Here is a 15,798-nt window from a genome sequence, read left to right as displayed (position 1 = left end):
AGTTTGATTTAGAGTCTCTTAAACAAGGTGCTAAATTTCTACATGTGCCAAATACCTGAGTAACCAAAATGGGCTAGATTCAAAAGTACAGCCATCAGCGTAATGGGGATATGCAAATACAACACCTTTCTAAAAAAGATCACCACTATATTCTAAATCTATGCATTCTAGGTGTGGATTCCAGGGCAGTCCTTGAGGAGGTACAATATAATGGCACTGTTACCTTTTGAATTGGCAACATTTAAAAATCACCATGTCATTTAACTGCACTAAAGTTATGAAAATTAATTAAAAAGTAAAATTAATTGACACATCCAAAAGGGAGCCTTCTCCCATCCATTCCCCCCAAGTCACTCAATCTCTTGTGAATGACTTAAAAAAAAAAAAAACAAGAGAAAATCTTTGGTGTATTCTACATTACAACAATGAGTACGCTTCAAAAGTACTTCAATGGTTATAACGTGCTTTGGGAAATCCTGATGTTGTGAAAGGTTCTATATAAATGCAAATTCTTTCCTTTATTTAGGAAAACTTCTGGGAAATTTCTCTCCAACCCCCAAAGGTGTTCAATCAAGCTTCAAAAGATTGCAGGAGCTCATATCAATAATCTCAGTGGTAGCACTCTCACCTCTGAGTAAGAAGGTCATGGGTTCAAACCCCACTGCAGGAAACTTTGTGCTATCCAGCACCGACGGGACCAAGCTGTTGCCGTTCCCTCAAAACCGCTGGACAAACCAGCGTTAATGTTGAAGCATACTCCGTATCTGGCAACAAACACTGTTGCTTAGCAACAGCTTCTAAACAGTCGGCCATACCTTGGAAGCGTCTCTGTCGCTTAGCAACAGCTTCAGAGAGACTTTGCAGAGCCTGACTGTTGGGGGAAAAAAAAGCCACGAGAAGAAACAAAAACTAACAAAACGGCTCCTGATTTTTGCCGGTGGCTCGAGCTTGCCGGACATTTGGCCTCCGGATAACACAAAGTTTCCTGTACTTGAATAAACAATTTAGGCTGACACTTCAGTCCAGTACTGAAGGTGTACTGCATTGTCGGAGATGCTGTCTTTTGGATGAGATGTTAATCCAAGGCCCTGTTTCCTTGTTTAAGTGGAGTTAAAAGATCCCATACCACTATTTGAAGAAGTGTCCTGTCCAACATTTATCTCTCAACTAATGCCACCAAAAAAGACTTAACTGGTCATTTATCTCATTGCTGTTTATGGGAACTTGCTATGTAATTCGGCTGCTGTGTTTGCCTACTTAACAGTGACTACATTTCAAAAATACCTCCTTGACCAGGAAGAGCTTTAGGATGTCCTGTAACTGTTTCTTTGTTCTTCTGTACCTTCTATAACTTAAGATGTTCACTGTTCTTGGGAACTTGTCCAGCTCCCTTTCAAAGGACTGTAGTGAACCTATACTTGCAGCATGTTCTGGTAATCTTCCATAGGTCAATGGTTCTCTGAAAAGAATCACTTTCTGCATCTTACCTAACTCTTTGCTTTCATATTTTATATGGATGCACCCTAGTTCTCCAATTGCTATCTAGCTCAAATAATCTATCTACCCAGAGAATCTGTTCCTTTCATCATTTTGGAAACCTCAATTGTTTCTCCTTGAAATCTATAAGTTATTGACAATGCATAATATAAATTTTAAAAAATAAAGTATGACTATTAGAAATAAAGTCTGACCTGGTTGTAAAAAATAAGAATTGATATTGATACCCTGATGTGTGTTTATAGGTGTGAATCAAATACTGTTTTTATTCAGTCAACTTTGACAAAAGCAACTGCAAAAGAGAAGGATGGAAACAAAAAAGATACTGAGAAATTCCGTCTGTACCATAATTTCAGCAGCAGTATTGGAAACATCCATCATCATCAAGTAAGGAATATCTTTTTAAGTATATCAAATAAATTTCAGTATTTTGATAAAAGTAGAAAAATTACTGTGGTATCATAAAATCTTAATAAATAAATGTTCTTAAATTTCTAATTTTGTCCTAGAATTTCCATGAAGCTGCTCCTGCTCCGTTACCGTAACATTGCCGGAAGTGTAGTGGGAACCCATTTATGCACATAAACGGTGTCTCTGCCACACATTCTAGCGCGTGGCAGTGCAGAGCAGCTTCACCGAAATTCTCAGGGCAAGAAATTGGGTTGCTTTGCGCCTCTCATTAGTGTCCCCGGGGGGCGCAAATACTCTAGCGCCCGGGTGCGGCACCGCTAACGCCTCCTGCGGAATTCAGCGTGAGGTTAGGAGCGGCAGTAGCCCGTAGCGCCCCACTCCGCTGCGCCGGTGATGACGCCATCGCCGCGCACAGTGCCCCGTTTGTGTCCCGGCCGCAAACTTCCCTTGCGCCCCCTGACCTATCGCCAGGCGATATGTGCGACAAGGATCAGGTAGCGGGCGGCGGCGCAATTTAAATTGCAGGTGTCGGGTGGCCATTTTTATTTTGGCTGACTGCCAGCACCTGCTCCCTTTCATATTTGTATGCTGGGTGCCGGCCGCGATCACTCAACCTGGCACGCCTATTGAGTGCCGGGCTGTGTCCATGGCACCTTGCTCCCAGGTGGTCTGGCAGGGCCCCTGTGCACGCAGCACTAGGCCCCTCCCCTTTAATCTGGGGAGGAAGCCTGCAATGATGCTCGCTACTGCACGTAGCACCGCGAAATTGAGTACAGGAAACTCTCGATTTACCGGCACCTAAATAACCAGAAATCTCTATTAACCGGCAAAATTCAGGAGTAGGTTCAGGTAAGTTTTACTTCATATTAGTGGCCGTTCCTGGATCTGTGGCCGTGTAACCGGGGTTCCTGCACCTGTTGCTATGCAACAGGGACGCCTGGATCTGTGGCCGGGTTCCTGCACCTGTTGCTATGCAACAAGGATGCCTGGATCTGTGGCCGTGTAAGAGGCTCTCGTACCTTTTACTATACCGCTCTGTAATCTGGACTTTTTGATAAACCGGCACCACGCTGGTCCCGTCAGTGCCGGATAAAAAAGAGTTTCCTGTAGTAGGGCCCCAAGAAGGAGGTGGAATGCTTCCAGTAGGGCTCCACCTCCTCCTTCGGGCGCTACTGAATTCACGGGGTAGGGGTGCTAACTGAATGGGCTATACCCAATTCCCCCCGTCTTTATTTTTCTTCTTCACAATACTAGAATCTCAATTGATGTACCTGGACGACCATACCTGCTGCAGTATTTGTTCTGAGCTCAAATTTCATTATGGTATGCTTTCAGAATCAAAAAAACTTATTATACTGACGTCTCCTATTCCTTCTCAACAACAATGACATGCATTTATATAGAGCCTTTACCATAGAAAAACATCTCGAGCTGTTTCAGAGACGTAATCAAACAAAGATGGATATCAAGCCAAAGAAGCATGGGTGACCAAAAGCTTGGGTAAAGAGCTGGGTTTTAGGGAGGGTCTTTAAGAGGAGACATGAGTGGAGAGGTTCAAGAGGGAATTCCAGATAGCTGAAGGCACAGCTGCCAAAGGTGGGGTGTTGTGTGTGGGTGGGGGGAGAAGGGAGAGGATTCTCGAGAGGCCCGCGCCTGAGGAATGGATGTGTTGTAGAGCTGGAGGAGGTCACCAAGACAGGGAGGGAGGGGCAAGACCATAAAGGGATTTCACGAGCTAATGTAGGTTAGCCAGGACAGCCATGATGGATAAGTGGAATGGTGCAGGATAGCTTACAGACACCAGACTTTTGGATGAGTTTATGGAGGGTGGGGATGGGAGGTCAGCCAAGAGAGCATTGGAATATTTGAGTTTGGAGCTGATAAATGCTGAGGGTTTCAGCAAAGAATGGACTTTTAATGTTCAAAGAAGAGCTGCTGGCATAGCCAGCTCTGCACTAAAAAATGTAATTGCCATTTGGAGGCTCGTGGAAGCTGCAAATGTGTTTATGTATATGTGCACGTTACTCTCTCTTATTAGATTGAGAGCAGTGCGAATGGTGGAGGATAATCTGGCGCTGTCCACTTGTACTGCTCTAAAATTGGTTTTGGAGTCGCACTGGTATGTGGTATGATGACTATAAACATTTGAAAGTTATCTTTTGATATTCAAAGAGCCTTTCTGGTTGTATTTCAGCAGGATTGTTTTTTTCGACAAAAGAAAGTTGGGTTTCCTCATGACTTTAGAATTGGGTATATAAACTCGACAAACTTGCATTCAATTTTGACCTTATTTGGCAGCTGGTCAATCATGATCTGAACTTCAGCATGGTGTCATCAGAGACACAAAGCACCGAGTTGTGGGGTTAACAGTGTTGTTGCCTGTCATAGCACCAAATGCCTTTTGAAGATTTTGAGAGAACAAAGAATGAATTTTGTCACTTTTATTTCCCCTACACTTACAAGAGAAGCATCTACTTTGGCAGTATGCTGTACTTTCTGTTCTGTTCACTTAAATGTGATGCACATAACTGTTTTTGTTACTTTTTTGTCCGAAGAAATGGCGTGACATTTTAGTCAGTGGTACGGTGACGCTGATGGCCGTAAATCAGTATAGTGCCTTGCAGCCATATAAAACCATTGCGTTTAACATATGTGACATGTCTGAGTTTGCCTATAATTGAATTAAAGCTGTCTTAATGACACACTGTGCAGTTGTGACAGTGCTTTCAGCATTTAACAAATAAGAGAATGTTTGTCAATAAAGAAAAAATATTCTGAGAGATTTAAGTTTTATTTATCGAAGCTTCACCGTGTCATATGGTGAGTACTTTGTTTTTAAATTCCTGTTCCATTTGTATTTAATTTTTTTTAAACTCTCATTACCCTCGCTTACTAAACGGTTCTCACCCTCTGGAGCCAGTACTTCTCTGTGTAATAGCTGGTTGCTGCAGGGTGAGACATGCTGTCAGTTTTACCTTTTTCCAGGTGAGATTCTCCACTTCTGTAAGACATCCAATGTAGCAGCCAATTGAAGATTAGACAGAACTCACCACAAGCTTGTGGCAGGTGGATTCACATGTTATACAATGCTGAGCGTTAAATTTACAAGCACAAGGTTATGAAGAAAGCATTTTAAATACTCTGTTCTCTGTTCTTAAGTGGTTTGTTACAATTAATACTTGCATTAAAAAAATTGTTTCTACACGGGCAGATTACATAATAGAGCGGATCTAACTGGCTGCATGACACAATTTTCTCTAACTGGATTTTTAAAATACATTTTTGAAACCTTTTTGTCTGGAGTAGGCCATTCAGCCCCTTGAGCCTGTTCCCCCATTCACTGAGAGCATGGCTGATCTGTATTCAAACTGCATCCACCTGCCTTAGCTCGAAATCCCTTAATACCCTTGGCTAGCAAAAATCTCCGATTTAAAATTATTAATTGAACTAGCATCTGCTTTTTGTGGGAGAGTTCCACACTTCTACCACCCTTTGCGTGAAGAAGTGTTTCCCAACTTCTCTCCTGAATGGCCTGACTCTGATTTTAAGGTTATGTCCCCTTGCCCTAGACTCCCACATTAGTGGGAAAAATTTCTTTCTGACCATCCTTTCAAAATCTTAAAAACCTCAAATCGCCCCTTAATCTTCTATATTGCAGGGAATACAAGCCTACTTTTTGTAATCCCTCCACATAATCTAACCCTTGGAGCCATGGTAACATTCTGGTGAATCTGCACTGCACTCTTTCCATGGTCAGTGTATCCTTTTTAAGGTGCGGTGCTCAGAACTGTACACAATACTCCAGATGTGGTCTAACCAGGGCTTTATATAACTGTAGCAATACTTCCTCCCCTTTATATTCTCGGATCTATTCTTTTTTGGTCCAAAATGGATGACCTCACACTTACCTGTGTTGAAATCCATCTGCCACAGTTTTGGCCACTCACTTAATCTATCAGTGTCCCTTTTGTAATTTTATGCTTCCGTCTATACTTTTTACTATACCACCAATCTTTGTGTCATCGGCAAATTTGGATATATGGCTCTCTATTGTGTAATCTAAGCCATTAATAAATATATAGTGAATAGTTGAGACCCTAGCACAGATTCTTGTGGGACACCACTAGTCGCTTCCTTCCAATTGGAGTACATACCCATTATCCCTACTCTGTCTTCTACCGCCTAACCAATCTAACTAGGTCAATAATTTGCCTTAAAGTCCATGAGCTCTAATTTTAGCTAACAGTCTCTTATGTGGAACCTTATCGAATGTCTTCTGAAAGTCCATATAAACTACATTCATAGACATTTCCCTGTCTACTACTTTAGTTACTTCCTCAAAAAATGTAATTAGGTTCATTAGACATGACCTGCCCTTTACAAATCCATGTTGGCTCTCTCTAATCGGCTCAAATTTCTCTAAGTGCTCAGTCACTCTGTCCTTAATTATAGATTCAAATAACTTCCCCACAATATGGCTGTTTTTGTCAAGAAAATATATTTGATAAATATAGAAGTCTGGACACTCCCAAAAAACTGTCGATGCTGGATCAATTGAAATTTTCAAGCCTGGGATCAATTGAAATTTTCAAGCCCGAGATCAATGGATATTTGTTGAATAAGGGATATGGAGTAAAGGTGGGTAAATGGCATTGAGGTACAGATCAGCCATGACCTAATTGAATGGTGAAATTCAAGACGCTGAATGGCCTACCCCTGTTCCTATTTTCCTATGTTTCTACTATGCATTCGAGTCACTGTTTGTTAGTTTCTGACTTGTACAAGTAGCATTAAATATTTAATTTTTAAATTATAAGCTTGCAGTAATGATTTTAAAAAAATTCACAGCACTTCGATTTTAATAGACTTTTGGAACTGTATTGTAAGTAAAAATTGTAATTTGTTTTTAAAGATTAGGAGCAAAAACCTTAAGAACCGGTAATATAGTATTTAAAATGCTTGCTCCATAACATTGTGCTTGTAGATTTGACACCCAGAGCTGTATAACATGTGAATCCAGACTGGACCTGATGAAGGAAATACAATACATCATTAATGAGTTACTGCAGGAAAGAGTTAGGTGCACTCTATTGTAGTACAGATAGTGTAATCTATTATACTGTAGAAGAAAGAATACAGATTTGAATTGTATTCCTACCAGTGCCATTTGCTGGCAATCTGAATTTATAATGTATTTTAGAAACTGAGTTTTTATTTAAAAAATCCATAGTAAGAGCTCATTAATGCAATTTGCCTTGCCGTAAACATTAAAGTCCTTTTTAAGAAGAAGACGACTTGCATTTATATAGCGCCTTTCATGACCACTGTACATTTCGAAGCGCTTTACAGCCAATGAAGTACTTTTGGAGTGTAGTCACTGTTGAAACGCGGCAGCCAATTTGCACACAGCAAGCTCCCACAAACAACAATGTGATAATGACCAGATAATCTGTTTTTGTTATGTTGGTTGAGGGATAAATATTGGCCAGGACACCGGAGATAACTCCCCTGCTCTTCGAAATAGTGCCATGGGATCTTTTACGTTCACCTGAGAGAGCAGACAGGCCTTGGTTTAACGTCTCATCCGAAAGACAGCACCTCCAACAGTGCAGCACTCCCTCAGCACTGCACTGGAGTGTCAGCCTAGATTTATGTGCTCAAGTCCCTGGAATGGGACTTGAACCCACAACCTTCTGACTCAGAGGCAAGTGTGCTACCAACTGAGCAACAGCTGACACTTTAAGGGTGAGACACGCTGCCAATTTCACCCCATTCATGGTAAGATTCTCCACTTCCATAAGGTATGCAATTTAGCAGCCAAGTGAAGATTAGGCAGAACTCATCACAGATCTGTGGCAGGTAGATTTGCATGTTGAGGCCTAATATTGAAAACATATTTTAAATACATTTAAAAACATAAAGGTTTTATAAATTTCTTGTATAATAAAAATTCCACGCTTAGAAATTGGAGAAATATTTGTTTTCTCCAAAATATGCGTTGTCATACAGCCAGTTAGATTTGGTATATGAAGTAATCTGCCTATGTCTAAACAATTTCTTAATGAAAATATTTTTTGATTATACAGTATTGGGTTTAATTTAACATTTGTAATTTTGTATAGTTGGGTACATAACTCCTATTTGTGTACTGTGGCAGCAAATAAAAAAACCTCCATTTTGTGAAATACATTACCTATTCAAACATGTCTTTAAATGCACATATGTGCAAGTTTTGTTTAAACTTGTTCAAACCACGTGTTTCCTTTTTATGAAAAAGATATTTTTTAACTTTGTACTTTTTAAGCTGCATGACCTCTGTTTTTATCCCAAGAGTACTCACCAAAACTAGCAATAGCACTTGATCCTAATTAAAGCAGACTGTACTGAGTTCTGATGTGTTCTCACCTCCAGTACTGTTCCCCTGAGGTTGCTGCCACCACCCTCCCATATGAATACAATTGATATTACTGTTTTCAAAAATTATCAGCAACTGCTGTGAAGTTACTGAGGACATTTTAAGACCTACATCCCAACAACTGTAACACACGATGTTACATTTGTCATGTAAAATTCACTGCTCTGTCCAGCCGTGATAATTTACATGTGTCAGATTATCTTCTGATAAAATCACACCATCGGTTGCTGAAAAAAATGCAGAAGCATAGTGTTTTAATTCATAAAATGAACAATTTATTTTGTCTATATTGACCGAAATAAAGCAAGACGAGTTTTACGTGATAACTCATGGATCTGGAGCTAATTTAGCCATTGGACTCATTAGCATTATTGTAAAATCAGGCTTTCTGGTATTTGACCAACAGAAGTCGAAGTATATATAAATAATAAAGCACTTATCACATTTTATTTTAAGTAACTTAGCCTTGCACTCTTGTTCAAGTGTCAGAGTAACACCAGTCTTGGCACCACTGTTTCTGTTAAGTTTTTCTACGCTTGCCTTAAGCAATAAGCCAGATTCTATAAAAATCTTGGCTTCCTGATTGGAGATATCAGCTGAAGAGGCCTACCTATTAAAACATTTTCTTCCTGCTGAACTCTATTTTTAAAATATTTACATTTTCTGCCATCTGTTTCTTGAAATTATGCAGTGTGTGTATTCATAAGCACTGTTTTGACATCTACCCACTTAAGGTTGTGCCAGTTACCAGCAGAACCCAGAGGTAAAGTGTATGCTTTGTTGCAAATATGTAAACTGAGTTTCTGAAACATATTTAGCTGCAAAAATGTTTGTATCTTCATGAGGGACAGCAGTAATAGAAATTTGTTTTAAAATAGTTGATGGGGTTGAATTATTTTATGTCCACTGTTTTCTTTGGCTTTTAAAAAGATTGGTTAATCTAGCTAGATGCGTGAAGTTTGGTGCAACAGCACAACGCCATTTTCAAATTCCCAAATGTCGAGCCTTTGGCTTCCGTTCGCCGCAACATTTCTGCAGCTACTGATCTGCTCAACCACCCCCTCACCTCCACGTTTTGAGGCCCTTGTCCCCAGTAGAACCTTTACTCTCTCTCACTGTGGTACAGGCTCCAAGTCCAAGGGACACAGACTTGAGCATTTACGGTAGACAACTGTATTAGCCATTCATGGCCAGATTTGGTTGGGCCACATAAAGCACAATGGGATCCTGCTCTCCTTTGCCAAAACTCCTCACTACTCTGGGATCATCATGGAATGCAAAGATAACCCCTGGCGTGTCTTCTCCACTGCCAGCTGTCTTTTTAAACCCCATGGCCTAGAAATTGGGTTGTGGCGCAAAAGTCGCCTGAGCGCAGGATTTAGCGCAGCGATCGGAGTATTACCGATCGCCAGAAATTTAGTTTCAGTGCCGCTCGAGGGACACGGGGCGAGGCTCGAGGCGCTCCGCGTCCCTCTTAGGGCGCTGAAACTGATTATTGCAGCACAACGTGCCGCAGCGCATGCTGCGGTACTGCAGGCCTTCCTCCCACTGTTAAGGGGGAGGTGCCTGCAACAGCGCGATCCCCGCTTGCGAGTGCTGGCAAATGAGCCCGGCACCAAGGAGAAGTGCCGGGCTCTCGGGAAACAGCCGGCAATGCCGCGGGGGGGGGGTGCGTTAGGAGGCCGGGGACGGAGGTGCTGGCAGGCGGCCGCCGAAAAAGCTGCCGCCCCGCACCTCCACCTTAACTTGCGCCGCTGCCGGCACAGTAAGGCCCCGTGAACCGGGCGCGGGTAGCGAACGGCACAACTGCGGCGTTTGCTACCAAATATCGCGAACGGGGCACAAATGGGGCGCTGCGCACACCGATGACGTCATCAGTGGCGGCGCAGTGCAAATGCCGAACGCCACCATTAGCGCCCCTACTGAATATCGCGGGAGACGCAGCCAGTGGCGCTACAGCCACTGACTGCCTCTTTAGGCACTAACAGGTGGCGCTACTCACCCAATTTCTCCCCCCATATCTCCCTGCTCCCTCCACCCTCACTTTCAACAAGTGCGAAGAGTGCATTGACTTCTTTGCCACTAAAATTGAGACCATCTGTTTTGCTGCTTCTGTTGCTTCCTTCCACTAGCCCACCAAGCCAACTTTCTCCCAAGATTACCCCCTGCCCTAGCCCTGTGCTCATATTTTTCCCTAGTTTCTCTCCTATCTCCCCTCATGCCCTCTCCGAGCTCATCTTATCCATGAGACCTACCTCCTGCTTCCTCGAACCTATTCCCACCAAACTGCTGACCACCTAACTTCCCTTTCTGGACCCCATGTTAGTTGATATTCTTAATGGTTCCCTCTCCTCATGTACTGTCCCCCTCCCTTTCAAATCTGCTATCATAATCCTCCCCTTCAAAAAAACCCACACTTGATCCCTCTGTCCTTGCAAACTGCAGCCCCATCTCCAACTGCCCTTTCCACTCCAGTCCTTGAACTTGATGTCCCCTCCCAAGTCCGTGCTCGTCTTTTCTACAACTCCATGTTTAAAACCTTTCATAGACTTAAGCTCATCCAAAGCTTTGTTGCCCATATCCTAACTCTCATTAAGTCCTGTTCACCCATCTTACTGCTTACTGACCTACATTGGCTCCCAGTCTGGCAAATTCTCATCCTTTTGTTCTAATCCCTCCATGGCCTCGCCCCTCTCTATCTCAGTGACCTTCTCCAGCCCTACAACCGTGGTGGCCATACCTTCAACTGCTGTAAGCTCTGTAGTTCCCTCCCTAAACCTCTTCGCCTCTTCACCTCTCTCCTCCTCCTTTTAAAGCGCTCCTTAAAACCCAGTTCTTTGCCAAGCTTTTGGTCACCTGTCTTAATATCCCTTTATGTGGCTTGGTGTCAAATTTTGTCTGATAACGCTCCTGTGAAGCGCCTTGTTTTACTACGTTAAAGGTGCTATATGAATGCAAATTGTTGTTGATCACTTTAGTTCTTTCATATAGGTTGCTTAAGATGGTGCGAAGTTACATTCCATTCATTTGTGCTAGATTTTGGGAAATAGATTCTGCATTCATACTATTGGCTGGTGCCATTTGGATGCCAGGATGGAGTAGATATTTGTATATTTACAGCAGTATTAATAGTGTAAATGTATCCAACATGGGATTACTTGAGTGAATGTACAGAACAATGGATACCCGAGAGTGATTACAAGATATATTAAGAGGTTCAGATGGCATCCTAAATGTGATATGAGAGTGATTTACAAATCAAGGCCTCGAGATTAGATTGCAATCTGGAAATAGCTCCGTTATTTATTTATTATATTAATGTTTCAATTTTCTTTGTGGAGATTTTATTCAATATTGTGCTGAATTGGTTATGTGCGCAGATGCCGTCTGTCAGTACAATCCATGTCTTCAGTGTATGTTGACATTCACACAAGCATTAACAATCGTGATGTCATTACTGCAGATGTATTGAGCAGAAATCTCCAGTTGATTAGATTATACATATGTGTGTTTTTATCTATGAAAATAGTTGTCCTCATAAGATTAATTTGTCAACTGAACTACAAATATGACGGCTTTACTGCAGACTGTCAAAAGTTGTTAATGAAACTTGGCCTTGAAAGAAAAAAATATAATATATAAAGCTAAATGCTTTTAATTACTTAAGAGAATTACTTCTTATACCAGGGTCATTATCTTGTAATTGAGCCAACATTGGGAACTGTAACTATGGATTCTAGACCTCCTTGCAGCTTGACCTGGTTTCTTTGGCAGCATATTAGAGTGACTGCACAAACAGGCTCATTGCCATATTTGACACAAGGCAAGTACAGAAATCCAACAGGACAGGTCATTTGTGGGTGTACTACTGTAAGATTTTTTTTATTAGAGGTTTAAAAAAAAATATTTTTGCAGATATGAAAGTAACCAAATAGAAGGCTTGCAGGAACAAAAAACTTAGTTTTTTGGGCTTTGGGAAAAGTGAGATGCTTTTTGAGTCAAAGCAGTGTAGCAGAATTCTTGCAGTATCATTTTTTAAATATTGACTATTATAAACTAAAAGATTTCAGAAGTTTGCATATTACTTGATGATTAGATAAGTGATTGGTGGCAGTAAATGGTTCATCACTCAGATCCACTCAAAAAGCAGCATTTTTACTGCCCCCGCGACATTTAATGTAAAATAGTGGTACTTGGGCAGTAAATTGCACTTTATGCAGTAAGAATAGAAATTTGAATTAATCACAGGATGTTGAGCACCATCCACCGTTGATAAAATATATTTAGCTGACTTAGCATGAGCTGACTTAGCTCAACCTTTCTGTATTTGCTATCTTTCCTTATCTATTTCTATCAAGTCTTATGTTTTTGACCTTAACTTTCTATAAAAGCACCTTTCGTAATTGATTATATGCAGTATGATTTACTATAAAACATCAAGCGAGTGCTTATATGTAAGGAGACTTGATAAGTTTGTCTTTTGGGTATCTTATGTGTCATCTGTCTATGCTATTTATGTTTGCACTCAGATTCTGGCCATTAACCGAGGGGAAAAATTGAAGATCCTGTCTGTGAAGGTCAGCATTCCTGACAGAGTGAAAAATGAGTTCTGTAGATGGTGCGTCAATGAAAGGTCTGTCTATACACTAATAAAGCTTAATGTTCAAATGTACTTCGTACACTATCCCTATGTAATTATTTATCTCTTCAGTTGTTCTTTCTCATTTTTTCCCTCCCCCCTCCCCAAACAAATGCTAGATAGGGGATGTCTTTTGAATATGAGCACATCTGACCTGTTTCTGGGCATCTGCAAATGCCAGGCACTAGTAAGTGTGCACGTTGACTCGCCCTTTGATTCTCCCTTCCTACCTGCCTATGGGAAAGTGCCTTTCACTGCTATATGATGCAATTGACATTCGGGCGTCATTATATAAGAGAATTTCATGGGTGAATCTGGATTAGCACACCAAAATGCAGCAGCCAGGGTGCCAATGCAGTACAAAGATTGAGTGAAATATAGAGATTCTGTACCTTTTTTATACATATTAAAATGTATCCAGCTATTGAATTCATTCATTGAAAATTAAACAGGAATTCAACAATCCATTCTGTTAGTCCGATAGATATCTTTGCTGCTACAAATTACACTCCGTACTGCACTTTTTAAAACTTGTACTGTACTTGTTTAAACTCGCAGCGGCAATTGGGTGCATGAGCTGAACTGAAATCTTAATTTTGAATTTATGCCTAGCACAGAATTTTTAAAGATGTTTTAGAACAGGAGAAGGCTGTGAGTTTCACCTCCGAGGTCTTTAATCCCATTCCTCTTTTTTCCTATACCTTTTAATTTTTTATTTTGTGTTTATTTAATTCCATCTTAAATGTCATAATTGACTGAAGTTCAATGTTCATTTGTGGTAATGCATCCTGTTGTATCCGTGTGTTAATGGAGACACGGAATGCAGGAGTTGGTTTAACAGGTGTTTACTGAACAAAGTCTGGAGGTGAACTAAAAGATACAAGACACTATACAGGCTTATCTAGCCCGAGTGGCCACTACCGGCATTACAGTACACAGGGGCTCTTAAAGGCACATACACCACAATTCCTCCCCTTTTAGACAACCAGTACATAACATTTTAAGTAATTGTTATTAATATGTGTACAAGAACAATAATCTACACATTTGCTGCAGTTAATCAATTATAAGTCAGTCTCTCTGGAGGCTTCCTGACTCGGTCCGGATAACGCCTCGGTGGTGTAGTAGTTTTCGGTGGTGTAGTAGGTTCTTTTGGCAAGGTCGATTCGGCTTGAATGCCAGTGTTGGGTTCATCTGGTTCCAGTATCACCGGATCGGAGGTAGATACTATGGGTATCTCTGCTTCATCATTAGGCGTATAGAGTTGTGGTGTAGGTTGTCCCTTTTCAGATGACTCTATGATCTGGTCAGCATGGCGCCTTATTATGCTTTCTCCAATGTCCACGGTATACATCAGCGGTCCTAGTCGTGTGCAAATAGTTCCAGGCTGCCATTTCTCGGTACGGTAGGCCCGGGCCAAAACTTGTTGACCTATCTGGAAGGTTCTAGTTGGCCTTTCATTCATGCCTTGAAATTGCCGGTTCTCTACGTCCCTTCTGATGTTTGGCTTGATCAAATCCAGCCGGCATCTTAGTCTTCTATTGAAAAACATCATGGCGGGAGTTTGGTTTGTAACCACACGTGTTGCATTCCTGTATGCAAACAAGAAGTTATCTACCTTATGCTGTAGATTTATGTCTTCATTACCCATGGCCTTTATGGCCGCCTTGAAGGTCTGGACAAACCTTTCAGCCAATCCATTGGTGGCGGGATGGTATGGGGCGGACGTGTAGTGCTTAACCCCATTGTTTTTTAAGAACTTCCTGAATTCTTCGGACACAAATTGCGGTCCATTATCAGAACCGATCTGTTCAGGTAGCCCATTCCTGGCAAATATGGTCCTTAATACGGTGATGGTTTTTTCCGTGGTGGTGGAGGACATCTTTATTACCTCCGGCCACTTGGAGTGTGCATCAACCGCGATTAAGAACATTGAGTCCATAAATGAACCAGCAAAGTCAATGTGTACCCTTTGCCATGGAGATGAGGGCCACTCCCATGGATGTAGAGGGGCTTGTGGTGGGGCGTTTTGGACCTTCTGGCATCCTAGACAGCCCTTGGTCATTTCTTCGATATCTCCATCGATACCTGGCCACCACACAAACGCTCTGGCTAGGTTCTTCATTTTCACTCCACCCAGATGCCCCTCGTGAAGCTCCTTTAGAACTTTATCCTGGAGTTTGGGTGGAATCACCTCTCTGGATCCACACATCAAGGTTCCTCGGCACACTGACAGCTGTTCTCTTCTTTGCGAGAATGCTGGCAACAGTGGTTCGCCATGTGCTGGCCATCCCTTCACCGTTAAATCGTAGACTCGTGAGAGTGTCGGGTCATTTCTCGTTTCCTTTTCAATGGTAGAATTTGTTACTGGTAGACATTCCACTATGGTTGAGTGGAACATCTCCACTGGGTCCACTGTAGGTGCCTCTCTTCTACCGTTGGCAACGGTAGACGCGATAAACCGTCAGCATTTCCATGCTGTTTTGATCCTTTGTATTCTATGTCATATTGGTGTGCCCTAGGAAAAGGGACCACCTCTAGCCTTTGCGCTGTCATAATGGGAACGCCCTTTTTAGGGTTGAATATGGAGACGAGGGGTTGATGGTCAGTCAACAAGGTAAATTTTTGTCCGTGTAGGTAATGGTTGAATTTCTTCACTCCCCATACCAGGCTAAGTGCTTCCCTGTCGATCTGGGCATAGTTACGCTCAGCTGAGTTCAATGAGCGTGACGCAAAAGCTATCGGCCGCTCCGAGCCATCAGGGAATCTATGCGATAATACCGCTCCTACGCCGTTAGGGGATGCATCGCACGCCAGTCTGATTGGCAGTGATGGG

The 15,798-nt window shown here is 41.9% G+C and overlaps 1 protein-coding gene across 1 annotated transcript in view; it reads left to right on the top strand.

Moving 5' to 3' along the window:
* The window catches only part of srbd1 (S1 RNA binding domain 1), a 400,732-nt gene that overhangs the window by 49,991 nt on the left and 334,943 nt on the right, over positions 1-15,798 (top strand). The window contains exons 10-11 of the mRNA XM_085980499.1: positions 1,743-1,884; positions 12,853-12,956. Of these exons, the coding sequence (XP_085836625.1) occupies positions 1,743-1,884; positions 12,853-12,956 (246 nt within the window). The remainder of the gene's footprint in view (positions 1-1,742; positions 1,885-12,852; positions 12,957-15,798) is intronic.

This window comes from Somniosus microcephalus, chromosome 3 (assembly GCF_052327205.1).
Source record: "Somniosus microcephalus isolate GS21.2 chromosome 3, FLI_Smic_1.0, whole genome shotgun sequence".
Taxonomy (NCBI): Eukaryota; Metazoa; Chordata; class Chondrichthyes; order Squaliformes; family Somniosidae; genus Somniosus; species Somniosus microcephalus.
Note: the sequence above shows the minus strand (reverse complement) of the source record. Positions and strands in the feature narration are given on the sequence as shown.